General features: G+C 36.2%; 1 protein-coding gene across 1 annotated transcript in view; it reads right to left on the bottom strand.

Moving 5' to 3' along the window:
• The window catches only part of SPAG16 (sperm associated antigen 16), a 1086909-nt gene that overhangs the window by 506965 nt on the left and 563553 nt on the right, over window positions 1-16391 (bottom strand). The window contains exon 11 of the mRNA XM_045162106.1: window positions 2804-2989. Within this exon, the coding sequence (XP_045018041.1) occupies window positions 2804-2989 (186 nt within the window). The remainder of the gene's footprint in view (window positions 1-2803; window positions 2990-16391) is intronic.

The following is a 16391-nucleotide window of genomic DNA, read 5'->3' as shown; positions in this document are numbered from 1 at the left end:
GAAATCATTCTTTGTAGAGATGAGTCTACTGGCAATCACTTTATCGTTGTTGTCACCTTAATACAGTTTGATTTAAGCACTCTAAGTGATTAATACATTTAAAGATCCATTTTAGAATGGACTGCAGTCTTTTGTAAACACCTTCGACTAAGCCAAAAGTAATAAAAAATTAAAATTAGAGAACAGCATTAAAATTTTACCTATATGAGTAAGCCCTAGTGATCTAATGTACAACACAATACCTATAGGTAAGAGCAATCTTAGGATAGTTAAAATTTTGCTAATAGGTTAGTTATTATATTAAGTGCTCTTATAAAAATAATAATAATAAAGAGGGCAGGAGGAAATTTTTAGAGGCAAGAGATACATTTATGCATTGACTGTAATGGTTTCACAGGTATATATTTCAAACTCATTATATTGTTTATGCTAAATATGCACAGCTTTCTGTATGTCAATCATACGTCAAAATAAATTGGCTTTAAAAATTCTAGTAATCCATTATAATAATATTTATGAAATATGGCTGTGTAACATAGAAACATAATAAAATTAAGAATTACATGGCTGCTTATTCCAGATAACCAAATGGTATGCACATGACTATTAAACTACATCTTAAACTGTCACTACTTTACATAGAAAGTAAGTGAAAGTGTTAGTTGCTAAGTCATGTTGAATTCTTTGTGACCCCATAGACGGTAGCCCACCAGGCTCCTCTGTCCATGGAATTCTCCATAAATAGGTTTCAAACCTATTATTTAGAGCTATGCTTTCTCATTCAAAATATGTCAAACATTATTTAGCTATATCTTTGTAACTCAAGTGGATTATGCTATTTATGCATCAATGCCCAGTAACTGCCAAAATTGGATGGGAGACCGAACTTGCACTTAACATTTTAACAGTAAGAATTTAATATAAGGGATTGTTAACTGTGCATAAAGTTGTTAACTAGATAACTATAAAAGGGAAAACAAGAACATGAAGGTATGGAGAAAGCCCTGAACGAAAGAGCTACCACTTTTAGGACTGAATGCACAAAGGGATTGAAGTAGAATTATTATAACCTTGGTGGGTGGCACCACAGAGCTGAGGAGTGGTCCTGAGACTGCTAGTATTGATATCCCTCATCTTGGAAAGAGGCCAGGCAGATCTGGGAACGCAGACCTCTGAGAAGGGGGCAACTGTCTGCTGGAGTTAATGTCTTTGATGGATGCATGATACAGCTATTTCTGCAAACACTAGAAAAACTGTCAACTGGATTCAGCTGCTGTGATGTTGCTGAGGTGAAGTACTTCTAGGGTGATGCTCATTGAAACTGTAAGTCCAGAAGAAGCCCACAGGAAGGAGAGAGGGAGAAGAGGACCCCCCTACCACCTCTAGCCTTGTGGCCTCCTACAAGCAGCCACTATTACTAAAGCCTAATACAGAGTCAGTTGGCAAAGTGAAATGTCATTTGCAAAGTTCCAGCTCCAGTATCACAAAAAAGATAGAGAAGGGTGGGTCTGGTGCAGAGAGAAAATACCATAAAAACTGGCACATGGTCTTAAGAGATAATCAAACTACAAACACAACAGAGCAGACCCTTTCAAGAAATCCTCCTAGAAATCCTGTTGACCTTTTTGTGAGCACCTTACTTGCTCTGTCTTCTAAATAGGTCACCCATAATTCAAGGAAGAATGGGGAAAGTTTGTTCAAAGTACTGGTTTGACCCGTAACTCCCAAAACAATAGTGTTGACCTTCAAGATGAGTTCGTCTCTCTTACAAAAGAATTACAATGGCTCAGTGATAATTTGTTACACAAATTTTGAGGAGTCACTATTACTTATATTTGTAATCTGGGCAGTAATTAAAATATTAAAGTGATCAGAAATCTGACTGATGATATATAATTACTTAGACGAAGTAATCAAGGCATTTGATACCAGCTTTTAAAATTTTATTTGTATACATAATAGGATGGACTAATTATCCAAAAATGCATGGATGACAGGTATTTTGATAGCAAAAAATAGGTCTGTCTTGAATTAAGATCAAACCATATAGTATTGTATTGTATTTTATCAATTCCTACAATTTTTGAATTGCTAAGAAGCATTTAAATTGGAAATGCTATATCAAAATTAAGTGAAAAGCCCTTAACTATTTCTGTCATCTTCATGTCTATCAAATTCTTGGTTTGATAATCCAGATGGACAGCAGACTGGTGGAGAGGAGAACTAAAAACCTAACTCTAAAAGAAGTATTTGTTTCTATCTTGCTTAAAACAAATAGCTTTCTGACGAAGCGATTCTAATCTGATTGCACAGGCTTGATCTTGAACCTCTATTTAGAAAGAACTCATTATGTATCTATATATACAAACTATATATACGGAGAAGGCAATGGCACCCCACTCCAGTACTCTTGCCTGGAAAATCCCATGGATGGAGGAGCCTGATGGGCTGCAGTCCATGGGGTCACGAAGAGTCGGACACAACTGGGCGACTTCACTTTCACTTTTCACTTTCATGCATTGGAGAAGGAAATGGCAACCCACTCCAGTGTTCTTGCCTGGAGAATCCCAGGGATGGGGGAGTCTGGTGGGCTGCCGTCTATGGGGTCGCACAGAGTTGGACACAACTGGGGTGACTTAGCAGTAGCAGCATTATACATCAGCAGAAATTAACGGAGTTACAAATGGATGTCACAGAAACTAATTCTATAATTTTATGAATTAACAGATTTTTTTTAATTTCCCACTGAGAGAAATTATATTTATCAAAACAGAGTGTTAATACTATTAGAAATACTTCTTACCTATTAATATCCCAGATTTTGCTAGTTGTATCCAGTGAGGAAGAAGCCACAAAATCACCACAGGAGTGCCATGTGCAGGACCATACAGCGTGGGTATGTCCCTCGAAGGTCAAAATGCAATTACCTTTAGACAGGTCCCATAACTTAACTGTAGTATCACCACTTGAAGTAGCCAACTTGTTGCCACTATATGCAAGAACATGAAAAGGTAATTTGTGAAAAAAATCAATTTACAGTTCACTTATTTTTATAAATGGTTGTAATATTCTGTGAATAACTTGTGTGCATTTATCTGAGTTATTTTTATTTTTAATGGCATATCATTACACCTGACTCATTATTTTATTTGAATCTATATAATTTGATACTTCCGTATATGGTTTAGTGAAGTATCAAATTGTGTAGATTTAAATAAGACCTTGATGCTGGGAAAGATTGGAGACGGGAGGAGAAGGGGATGACACAGGATGAATTGGTTGGATGGTATCACTGACTCGATGAACATGAGTTTAAGTAAACTCCAGGAGTTGGTGATGGACAGGGAGGCCTGGCATGCTGCAGTCCATGGGATCGCAAAGAGTCAGACATGACTGAGCAACTGAAATGAATTGAACAATATGGTTTAGTAATTCAAGCTGATGAAACTGCTGTTGCACACTTTCTATACAAATTATTCCATAGTTTTCCAGATTAATTTACTAAATTGGTACTTTTTAAAAGCACATGTTGATTTCAAGGACAATGTTACACTCTGTGGATGATACGGCCTCAGGATGATGAAATTTTAGACAAGTTTAAAAATGTAAATCAATATACAATGCTGGTCAGCATTGTTTATGTTTGTATTAAATGCTATAAGAGTGCAGTTTGGGTAATGAAGGAAGATGTGAATCAGAAATGAGGGGGCTATGGAGCTACATCTTGAGAGATGAAAGACTTTGAAAAGGTGGTTGGTTAAGAATGAGTCACTCGATTTTCCATTTGAGTCATCAGTAGACATTAAAAAATTTCAGTGGCTTTCAAGTGGTAGATACAAAAACAAGATTAAGAATAAGTGGGTGCCAGTGATGTCAGCAGAGACATCTAGGTTTCTTTTGGCAAAATATCAACTGCTAGAACATTGCATGTCCATCATCTTCTCCATATCCTTCAGCACTGTGTGCTCCTTGTGTATGTTCTCCCAGTAATTTATCTCTCACTGAATATAATGAACTGCTTATTTGACTCCTTCCCTTTTTTTTGAAGGGGAACTGCTCCCTCTCTCCGTTCTGACAGCATCAAGCATTATGATTAACCAACTGAAATGCTCATTAAATGCTTTCAGAAAGAATAAATATATGAATGAATGAAGTGATGCTACAGATGAAGAGTCGACCAAAATTTCTAAGACAGGAAACAGCACTTAGATCAAGATAAGTGTTTTGCTTGCTCCCTTTTATTTGTTTATTTTTATGCTGAGAGAACTAAACTTTTATATGCATATGAGTATCAAACACTAGAGAGGAAGACTTAAAGATGCTGCCAGAAAGGATTAGAGAGTGAAGACATTCTCAATAAAGTCATAAAAGGATATTCATTTGTACTAACAGAAGTACTCTGTAAGTGTAGTCCTTTACTGATAGATAATAAAACCTGTCCTTTGTTTTTCAGCTCTTGTTTATTTGCACATGTTGGCCATTAAAATTTTTACTTTCTAAATATCAAAAAATAAACAATATACAGTTGTCTAAAGATAACTCATTATAACATCATGGGTTATAGATTCAAAATTTGAATCTGGGTGAGCATTGGAGGGGAATACATATATTCAGTCCATGGCAGTATATAAGTTAAGAAATAAGGATGATAGAAAAAAAAAAAGAAAACATTTTCCTAATAAAAATCTCAGAAGAGAATGATATAAAATGGGATACATACAACATTCAAAGAAAAAAAGGTAATCAATTTACAGAAACTAGAAATTTAAGATGTAGAACCAGAGATTCAGGGAAAAAATGTATACCACATGGAATAAACAATGTAAACAAAAGGCAATCTTCACCTAGTTAAATTTTAGTCAACTGTAAAGCACTATAGGCAACAACAATAATTATAAGAATAAGAAAATGAAGTCATTTACTTATATAGTGCCTAACATGTGGTATAGGGCTTCCCTGGTAGCTCAGCTGGTAAAAAAAAAAAAAAAAAAAAAAAAAATCCGCTTTAATGTAGGAGACACTGATTTGATTCCTGAGTCAGGAAGATCCACTGGAGAAGGGATAGGCCACCCACTCCAATATTTTTGGGCTTCCCTGGTGGTAAAGAATTAAAAGGGAACAGCTACCCACTCCAGTATTCTGGCCTGGAGAATTCCATGGACAGAAGCGCCTGGTAGGCTACAGTCCATGGGATTGCAAAGTCTGACTTAACTGAGTGACTATCACTTAACATGTGCTAGAAACTCTATTGAGTACATTATATGTATAATCGATCCTCACTAATAGTTTGAGCGACTTTATTATCATTGAAACACACTTGACAGTCCCTATTTAAATAAATAAAATGATAAAATGTTTCACTGCTAGCAAGGTTTTAAAACTAAATTATATGAAATATTAAATGTATTTTAACTGATAAAAATGGCAATTGCTAGAACCACAGAAATAAATTGACCAATATAAAACAGTATAGACATAACAGAAGCAGAAGTTATTAAGAAGTAGCAAGAATACACAGAAGAACTATACAAAAATGATCTTAATGACCAGGATAATCACGATGGTGTGATCGACTCACCTAGAACCAGACATCCTAGAGTTCGAAGTCAAGTGGGCCAGAGAAAGCATCACTACAAACAAAGCTAGTGGATGTGACAGAATTCTAGCTGAGCTATTTCAAATCCTAAAGATGATGCTGTGAAAGTGCTGCACTAAATATGCCAGTAAAATTGTAAAACTCAACAGTGGCCACAGGACTGGAAAAGGTAAGTTTTCATTACAACCCCAAAGAAAGTGAAAGAAAGTGAAGTTGGTCAGTAGTGTCTGACTCTTTGCTACCCCTTAGATTGTAGCCTCTGTCCATAGATTTTCCAGACAAGAGTACTAGAGTGGGTTGCCATTTCCTTCTCCAGGGGATCTTCCCAACTCAGTGATTGAACCCAGGTCTTCCACATTGCAGGCACATGCTTTACCATCTGAGCCACCAGGGAAGCCACAAATCCCAAAGAAGGTCAAATGCCAAAGAATGATCAAACTACTGCACAACTGCACTCATCTCACAAGTTAGTACAATGCCCAAGCTAGCTTTCAACAGCACATGTGCCAGAAACTTCCAAATGTTCAATCTGGATTTAGAAAAGGCAGAGGAACCAGAGATCAAATTACCAACATCCATTGGATAATAGAAAAACAAGAGAATTCCAGAAAAACATCTATTAGTCTCACTGACAACGTGAAAGTTGTTGACTCTATGGATCACAACAAAGTGCAGAAAATCCTTAAAAAGATGGGAACACCAGACCACTTACCTGCCTCCTGAGAAACCTATATGCAGCTCAAGAAGCAAGTTAGAACTGGACATGGAACAATGGACTGATTCAAAATTGGGAAAGGATTACAGCAAGACTGTACATTGCCACCACTCTTATTTAACTTATATGCAGAGAACATCATGCAAAATGCCAGGCTGGATGAAGAACAAACTGGAACCAAGGGATAGCCAGGAAAAATATGAATAACCTCAGATATGCAGATGACACCACCTTTATGGCAGAAAGTGAAGAACTAAAGAGCCTCTTGATGAAGGTGAAAGAGGAGAGTGAAAAGCTGACTTAAAGCTCAACATTCAAAACACAAAGATCATGGCATCTGAGCCTACCACTTCATGGCAAATAGATGGGGAAGCAATGGAAACCGTGACTTTATTTTCTTGGGCTCCAAAATCACCGTGGATGGTGACTGCTGCCATGAAATTAAAAGACGCTTGCTCCTTGGAAGAAAAGCTATGACCAACCTAGACAGCATATTAAAAGCAAAGACAAAAAAAAAAAAAAAGCAGAGACATTATTTTTCCAATAAAGGTTAATATAATCAAAGCTACGGTTTTTCCAGTAGTCATGTATGGATGTGAGAGTTGGACCATAAAGAAGGCTGAGCACCGAAGAATTGGTGCTTTTGAGCTGTGGTGTTGGAAAAGACTTTTGTTAGTCCCTTTGGCTATAAGGGTATCAAACCAGTCAATCCTAAAGGAAATGAGTCCTGAATATTCATTGGAAGGGCTGATGCTGACGCTGAAGCTCCAATACTTTGGCCACCTGATGCGAAGAGCTGACTCACTGGAAAGACCCTGATGCTGAGAAAGACTGAAGACAGGCATAGAAGGGGATGACAAAGAATGAGATGGTTGAATGGCATCACCAACCCAACAGACATGAGCTTGAGCAAATTCTGGGAGATAGTGAAGGACAGGGAAGCCTGGCGTGCTGCAGTTCATGGAGTCACAAAGTGTTGGAGACAACAGAATGAACTACAACTATCAAAGTGATCTTCACCAAATAACTAGTGACCATATACTTTTGTCAAGTATATATATGGAACATTTATAAAAACAGATAATATAGAAAGCCATACGGCAAGTTTTTAACATATTTTTTACCATGGATGTTATATTTTCTCATCATAATACAATGATAAGTAACAAAATATTGATTTTAAATCCTGTATATCTGTGAATTTTAAAACAATTTTAAATTAACTTAAATATCCAAGAACTAATAATAGTGGATATTTTAAAATAATTAGAACTAAATGAAAACAACATATTAAAACCTTGAGGTGAAATCAAAATGGAATTTCAAAGTCACCTTAATTTCTTTACCTCTGATTAATGAAGACAGTCTCAAAATTTTTCTGCTAAGCATGAGACATTAAGTTTAGAAAAAATATACTATCAACTATTATAATGGAAGATCAATATAGACCAAAGTGGTTCTTTGAAAAAAAAGAATTTAAATATATCTCTGCTAAGGCTGGGGAAAAAAAAGTCCCTCTTGATGTTAAACTATTAACCAATACCCTAAAGAGAGATTATAAATGTATAAAGTAGTTTCATTATTTTCTTTTTTCTTAGAAATTATTTTTCATAACAAATGTTATATTAGTATGAGATTTTGCAACTTATGAACACTCTACAAATAAATCATACAAATCTGGTTCGGTCAAGCTAATTTATACTTTACAAACAGTAAGCACAAAGTATCATTAATTTTCTAAACTTTTAATCTTTTCTGTAATTGCTTTACTCCTTATTTTTACATATTCTTTGTTCAAATTGACTTTTCAGACTTGAGCATGTAACTGCAGAAATATTTTGTTAGTGTCAAAAATGACTTCAGTTTTGAGAAATAAATATATTATACTTTTTAGATTGATGCTAATTACCTGTTTTTAATAAATCATAATAACATGTTTCATAAGAGAGGTGTGGAGCAGAAAGAAATGAATGCCTTTTGTGTCACAAAATAGGAAGTGAAGAGTATAGAAGCAGGAAGATGTGATTGGTTTCTCATCTTGGCTTTGCTAGCTGACCTCTGTGACTTTGGACAGGCCATTTAACATTTCCATTTAACACTTGGAAATTCATTGTCTTTACTTGGAAATATGCGGTAAGTTCTACTCAATATGAAGTGCTGTTCTGAAGATCAAATAAAATAATTTTTATAACAGCACATTTTAAATTCCAGGTATTTTTCAAACCTAATATTTTTTTAAAAAAGATTATCTTATGGTCTCTAGTTCAGTTTTATGTGAAATTGTTTATCAACATTTCTATAAACAACAGAATGAGATTCAATTACCACCATTATATTGTAGTCTCCTCCACCTGCACCTATCTACTCAATAGGAGTATGTGAATTTGTAAAATGACCATCAGTCACAATGTTCTCAGGTACCATAGGATGCATATATCAATATTATTTTATGTAGCAGAATAACATACAACCAAAATCTAAGTAAGGACAAGGAAATGGCAACCCATTTCAGTATCCTTGCCTGGAAAAGCACATGGATAGATGAGCCTGGAGGGCTGTAGTTCATGGGGTCACAAAGAGTCGGACATGGCTGAATATAAGCATAAGCACAAAATCTAATTAAAATAGTTTCTTCTCCTGTGTTTATATAGGTAAAAAAATCTAATTTTGGTTTTACTGAGCTCATAAAATGATGATATTAGAAAAACTCACAATTAGAATTCAGATTACCTAAAACATTGTCATATTTGAGACACATTTAGTGTTCCCAGTTTGAGAGAATCCTCCAGACTTTAAAAGTTAAAAGAGCTTAAGAATCCTTTAATACAAATGACTGTAAACTCTTTAACTTATACTTAGATACAGACTGCTTGGCTGCATTAGGGCTGAGGACACCGTGAAAGAGCAAAGAAGGTAAGTACATGTCCACACAGAGAACAGTCTTGGTTGGTTTTCTGAAGTAAAGGGTAAGTAAGTAAGTAAGTGACGTCGCTCAGTCATATCTGACTCTTTGTGACCCCATGGGCTGTAGCCCACCAGGCTTCTCTGTCCATGGGATTCTCCAGGCAAGAATACTGGAGAGGGTTGCCGTTTCCTTCTCTAGGGCATCTTCCCAACCCAAGGATCAAACCTGGGTCTCCTGCATTGCAGGCAGATGCTTTAACCTCTGAGCCACCAGGGAGGGTGCCCATGTCCAAATGTTCTTGTCTTCACTTTCAAGTGAGACACTCTTATTTGTGCAGGAATCTGGAGTCAACCAACAATCACAAACGAAACCCAGAATACAGCTTTGTGTGCAGATATTAGAGACTCCAGCAGAAGCAGAGAGGCAGGGATGAGCATTCAGGAAAGAATTAGGCTTTCCCTGCCTGGCTGTAAAACTATTCCCCTTCTCGGGTAGGTAGCTTGCCTGGAGCTCCAGGTTAACCTGTCAGTTGAAAAACTTCAATGGGATTTTCAGCTCAGCCTTTCACAGAAATGGCAAGATACTGCCAAGTGAACTCCCCAACACCTGTCATACAGTGTTTATAGGATACACTATTTTGGGGGGTTAAATGCATGAAAGATACACATATTAAGGAAGGAGATAGTTCATTTAGAAATACGTCATTGTTAATAGAAGCATGGCCTGTATCATTTAGAGCTGTATGTTTGAACAAGTTTACAGAGAGCAAGACATCTTGCTGCAGAGGAAAGAAAAATACAGAATTAAAAAAAGGAGAAATACAAATCTATTGCTCAATAGGCTATGTTATGCACTACAGTATCCTAGACTCTTAATGTGGACCCAGTGTTGAATTGTCATCAGGCCTTAATAGCAGGAGTATTGCGCTGCTGCTGAACAGCTTGGAGGTGATTTCTCTCATTGACAGTGAAAATCCCATGGCTGACTAGGTCTAACTTCTGTTGACTGCTAGAATACTCGGGCCCAAAGCTGAAGCACTCTTTTAGCAGTTAAATAAAAGAACGTTATGTTACAGCTTTATTTATGAATGAATTACATGTTGCCAACCTTTACCAGAAATAATTCAATGTAGATTACATGTATTTTATGTACTAACTTGACCCTAGGCTTCACCTTACTTTACTTATTCTAAGTTACCTTCCTGAGAAATCTGTATTCAGGTCAAGAAGCAACAGTTAGAACTGGACATGGAACAACAGACCAGTTCCAAATAGGGAAAGGAGTATGTCAAGGCTGTATATTGTCACCCTGCTTATTCAATATAAGTGCTGGGCTGGATGAAGCACAAGCTGGAATCAAGATGCCAGGAGAAATACCAATAACCTCAGATATGCAGATGACACCACCCTTATGGCAGAAAGTGAAGAAGAACTAAAGAGCCTCTTGATGAAGGTGAAAGAGGAGAGTGAAAAAGTTGGCTTAAAATTCAATATTCAGAAATCTAAGATCATGGCATCTGATCACATCACTTCATGGCAAGTAGATGGAGAAACAGTGGAAACAGTGACAGACTTTTTTTTGGGAGGGGGCTCCAAAATCACTGCAGATGGTGATTGCAGCCATGAAATTAAAAGACATTTTCCTTGGAAAAAAATGTATGACCAACCTAGACAGCATATTAAAAATCAGAGACATTACTTAGCCAACAAAAGTGCATCTAGTCAAAGCTATGGTTTTTCCAGTGGTCATGTATGGATGTGAGAGTTGGACTATAAAGAAAGCTGAGTGCCAAAGAATTGATGCTTTTGAACTGTGGTATTATAGAAGACACTTGAGAGTCCCTTGGATTGCAAGGAGATCCAACCAATCTATCCTAAAGAAAATCAGTCCTGAATATTCATTGGAAGGACTGATGCTGAAGCTGAAACTCCAATACTTTGGCCACCTGATGCAAAGAACTGACTCATTTGAAAAGACCCTGATGCTGGGAAAGATTGAGGGCAGGAGGAGAAGGGGACGATGGAGGATGAGATGGTTGGATTGCATCACTGACTCAATGGGCATGAGTTTGAGTAAACTCCAGGAGTTGGTGATGGACAGGAAGGCCTGGCGTGCTGCAGTCCATGGGTCACAAACAGTCGCACACAACTGAGCAACTAAACTGAACTGAACTATGTGCTTAGGATCTAAAATGATTGAAATAAACTTTGCCCTCAAGAACCTCATGGTCTAATAGTTTACACAAATGTATAGCTAATTAATTATAATATTTTCATAAATATTTTAATAGATACTATACAGGATACAGTGATAGAACAGAGAAGGGCATAACCAATTTTCTAGGCTTGGAAGATAGTCATGAAGGCTTTAAAAATGCAAAGATCTTAACAATATCTATATGTATAAGCATAAGTCCACAAAGTGAAAAAAAAGAAAAACGGATGAGTGTTAAGCATGTGGAAACTGTAGAATATTCAGAGATTAAATATTTTGCTTTCAAGAAGAGTAATTGAAAAATTAGTTTAAATATTTTAAAAATAGTCATATAATAAAAGACCTAGCCTTCACCCCTAATGGCTTCCCTGGTGGTTCAGATGGTAAAGAATCTGCCTGAAATACAGGAGACCTGGGTTCAATCCCTGGGTCAGGAAAATCCCTTGGAGAAGAGAATAGCTACCCTCTCCAGTTGTTTATATATATATATATATATATATATATATATTTTTTTTTTCTTTACATTCCTGTATTCTTGCCTGGGAAATTCCACGGGCAGAGGATTTTGGTGGGTTGCTATCTATGGGGTCACAAAGATTCAGACATAACTGAGCAACTTACACTTTCACTTTAACACAGTACTAAAGTGTTCTAATTTGTAGGCTATGAAGAGAAATGAAAGCATTTTAAGAAAGGTGAAAAAGTAATCAGATACTAATCTTAGGATGCTAACTCTGGAAACATAACAAAGACCCAATTGTTAGACGAGCAGACAGATGTTAGAGAATTGATAGTGATTTCTAGTAAAGACTGGCACTTGCTTATTGATCTTAATTATTCTCAGATCTATGCTTTGTATAATTACACCATCACCCAATTTTGGTAGATGATTTTCAAGATAAAGTCTAACTCTTGTATTGTCCACGTAGGTAAAGGATTGTTCCAAGTCTAAATTGTAATATTTAAGGATACATCATTTTTCCAGTGGAAAGTCTCTCTGTGATGATGCTGTTCCCTACCTTACCTTCTTCTGACCCTAATCTGAGTTAGTAAAAATCCTGAATTGCAGAATTTTTTTATGTACTCTTTTGTGACTTTCAGGAGTGCATGGTAACCAAAATATGCAGTGTGATGCTGAGTTCAAGTCTTAGGAGGATTAATTTGGCAAAAATATTCAAGGTCGACAGAGTGAGGACACATATTTTATCACCCGAAGCCAATGACTATGAAATGATATACTTTCTCAGCAGCCTCTGCTTTGGCACCCAGAGTTGTTGCACAAAACTGCAATGAGATAAGAAGTTTAGTGAAGAGGATTGCTTTCGACGGACTTGTGAAAATTCTAAGTGAAACTGGGATAATGTTTTCCAAATAATTATTCTCCACGTTTAGTTTGGAAAGTACAATTAGAAAAGGACTTCCCTCATATGTCTGGAAAGGAATATTCAATTTTGGAATAAGGTTTTCTCACAATCCACAAGTGCCAAAGCCACACTGACCGATATCCTTACAATGAATACAAATGAGCAGGATACTTCTATGGTTCCAGAAGATGCAATGAAAAAATAAGATGTTTTCCATAAATGGCGGGGTTATAAGGACAATTAATATATCTTCAAAACTACTCTGGTGAAAGCAAATCTGTATATCATGGAATTCTATAATGTCAAAGCCAGAGTGCCCTTAAATCCATCAAACCCAGTCATACACCCTTCATTTTAATTATTTCTACTAATCTTATATTATTTTATTGCCCAGGCTCCATTTAAAATTTCTGAACACAACAAACCCAGTTTGTTTGGTTTTGAGCAGCTCTGTTAGAAAGTCTTCTTCCACCGTCATTAAAGTCAGTAACAATCTTTGGCATCATTCAGAATTCAAATAATCCTGCTTTCACTCAATCGCCTTCAGAGTAGAAGAGAAAAGCTACCATGCCCTAGGATGTCACTCCATTCACTCTCATCTCTCAAATATTCTCCATGCTACCTCCACTTTAGAGATAAGCAAGGATCCCAGAAGTTGTACATCTACTCCACCTTTACTCATAACTGGTCTACTTCTATTGAACAGGGCATATAGTTCCATTATTCTATTCCAATCTTGTATCCTATCACTTCAAATCCTGGTAATAAATTTAAAGGCATGTATATTTCCACATAATTAAGTATGAGCTTCACTTTGCTTATTTTCTATTCCTTAAGGCATCAGATATTATTTCTTATTCTTTTATTAATTACTTCTTATGTTTCATGTACACATTGTTATTTTTCCTTTCCATGACAGTTTTGTTTTATTTTTAATGACCAGGCTAACGTTTGGATTGAAGTTCTCTTGATAATACCAATTTGTTTCAGGATAAACAAAGCTGTTTCTAATATTCTAGGCTATAGTGTATTTCTACCTGGGAAGCCAGTTGAGCATTTCAGTTTATAAAGCCATTTTTCATAAATCCAAACTCCATTAACTTAAATCATATATAAATCCAGCTGTTCACCAGTCTTGTCCCTCTCTCCCTGCAAGTATGAGAAGAGAAAGAACTAACAGTGACCACACATGTATCCCTGAGTTTTCTAATCTCCTGTCAAAGATTTTGTAATCCCCAAAATGTTTTACTGGTCTTTCCATGAGCGTCATCTGGTCCCACCATAAAATCAGGGATATGGATTCAGGGAACATAGACATGATCTCAGCAAATTCTCCATCATATTTCTTATAAACTCTGGAAAAAAAGCACGGATTTCACCTGAATTTTCTGTCTTCACAGATCAAGTATTCCCCAGGGCTGTACCATTTACCAGGGATTTAACAACCAGCAGGACAGAAATTAGTTCATTTTCTGTGTGAATTCTGTACCTCAAATTTTACAAGTATAAATAAATTTGATCCTTTACATGTACTAAGTTTCATAATCAATAGCTTTTAATTGTCCTGGAAATAAGTGAAACTAGAATATTAACAGAAGCTAGACTCTCAGTTTCTAATCCTATCTTTGCTATTTAAGAGCCTGGCTGCTTATGAAACTCTTTTTAGAGACTACTGTTCTCATCCATAAAAGGAAGAAATGATACCTTTCTACTGTGATTTTCTAGTACAGATTAAACTAAGGATGTTTCCCAAAATATAATCCACAAAGCAGCTGTGAGTTGAAGTAAAATCTGTGTATCTTTTCTATAATAGTCTTGAAGGAGCTGCCACTTGCAGGGAGCACACTGCTTTAAAAAAATAATAATATTTAAAAAAGTAACTCAGGGGCAGGTAATGTATTGTTTATTAGAAGGATACTGCTCTTCTTGCTATCTTCCAGGAAGTCAATTTTTTCTCGCAGAAAAGATGGGGCTTTTGTGAGCAGAATAACTGTGAACCCCCACTGTGCAACCACTCCATGTAAGGACTAAATTACTGGCTATGGAACAGTTTGCTAGAGCAGAAGCTGGAATTAAAAGTTAGATGTATATCATTTGAATATACAGATAAGCACAGAGCAATGAGCTCAGTGACTGGGAGTGACCCACTAGAGCTAAGCACAAGCTTTAGCCTGAGACTCACAACAGGCAGTGTGGCTCTAGGAGAGTGAACTCTCTAGAAAATAAAATAGCATAATGCTAAAAGCTTAAGGAAATACATGTGGATGTAGAAACAGAAAGAAAGGGAAAAAGTCTTAAACACTAAATTATTGGGTGTGGAGAAAGTGATGAGGAAGTTTGGCAAACCACTGCAAGATTCAAAGTTAAGACTGTGAAAACACAGTGGGCAAAAGAAGGAGCACGAGAATCAAATGATTATTATTATTGTATATCTACTGACAGGACTGCTAAGTTACTTCAGTCCTGTCCGACTCTGTGTGACCCCATAGACGGCAGCCCCCAAGGCTCTGCCGTCCCTGGGATTCTGCAGGCAAGAACACTGGAGTGGGTTGCGGTGGTGTCCAAATTTGGCTGTAAAGCATAGCCAAACATGCTTCAATGTTAATGCACTGTTCATTATACCAAATTGTACAGAACTGTATTATATGTTATGTATTTATTTATTTTTAAATAATGGCTAAAACAATTCTAAATGTTTCATCTAAAGTAGAAGAAATATGCAGCCACTATGGAAAATAGTATGGTGGTTCCTCAAAAAACTAAATTTAGAGTTACCATATGATCCAGCAATCCCACTCCTGGGCATATATTCAGACAACTATAATTCAAAGAAATTCACGCACCTCTGTGTTCGCAAAGAGTCAGACAGAACTGAGTGACTGAACTGAACTGATTTCTATGTTCACAGCAGCACTATTCACAATAGCCAAGACTTAAAAATAATCTAAATTTTCTTTTTTTAATTTTATTTTATTTTAAACTTTACAATATTGTATTGGTTTTGCCAAATATTGAAATGAATCCGCCAACATACAACAGAATACTACTCAGCCATAAAAACAAAAATAATGAAATAATGCCATTTGTAGCAAGCAACAAGGATGCACCTAGAGATTTTCATACTAAGTAAGTCAGAAAGAGAAAGACAAATACCCTGTGACAGCACTTACATGTGGAATCTAAAATATGACACAAATGAATTTATCTATGAAACAGACTCACAAACGTAGAGAACAGACTTGTGGTTGCCAAGAGGGAGAGGGGGTAAGTGAGAAGTGAAGGGGGAGTTTGGGATTAGCAAACAAATCTATTATGTATAGAATGAATAATCAACAAGGTCCTACCATATAGCACAGGATACTATATTCAATATGATGTGATAAACTGTAGTGGAAAAGAGTATGAAAAAGATTGTGTGTGTGTGTGTATGTGTGTGTGTTTTACATATATATACATGTATAACTAAATCACTTTGCTCTACTTGTATTTTATACTAGAATAAAATTAAAAATAAAGTAGAAGAATATGAATTTTAGTTACCATTACCTATTGATCAACTGCACACTGGACTCCTGTCAATTTAGGTCAGTTCATCCC

The sequence above is a fragment of the Bubalus bubalis genome, chromosome 2, assembly GCF_019923935.1.
Source record: "Bubalus bubalis isolate 160015118507 breed Murrah chromosome 2, NDDB_SH_1, whole genome shotgun sequence".
Taxonomy (NCBI): Eukaryota; Metazoa; Chordata; class Mammalia; order Artiodactyla; family Bovidae; genus Bubalus; species Bubalus bubalis.
This window is presented reverse-complemented; position numbering and strand designations above follow the sequence as displayed.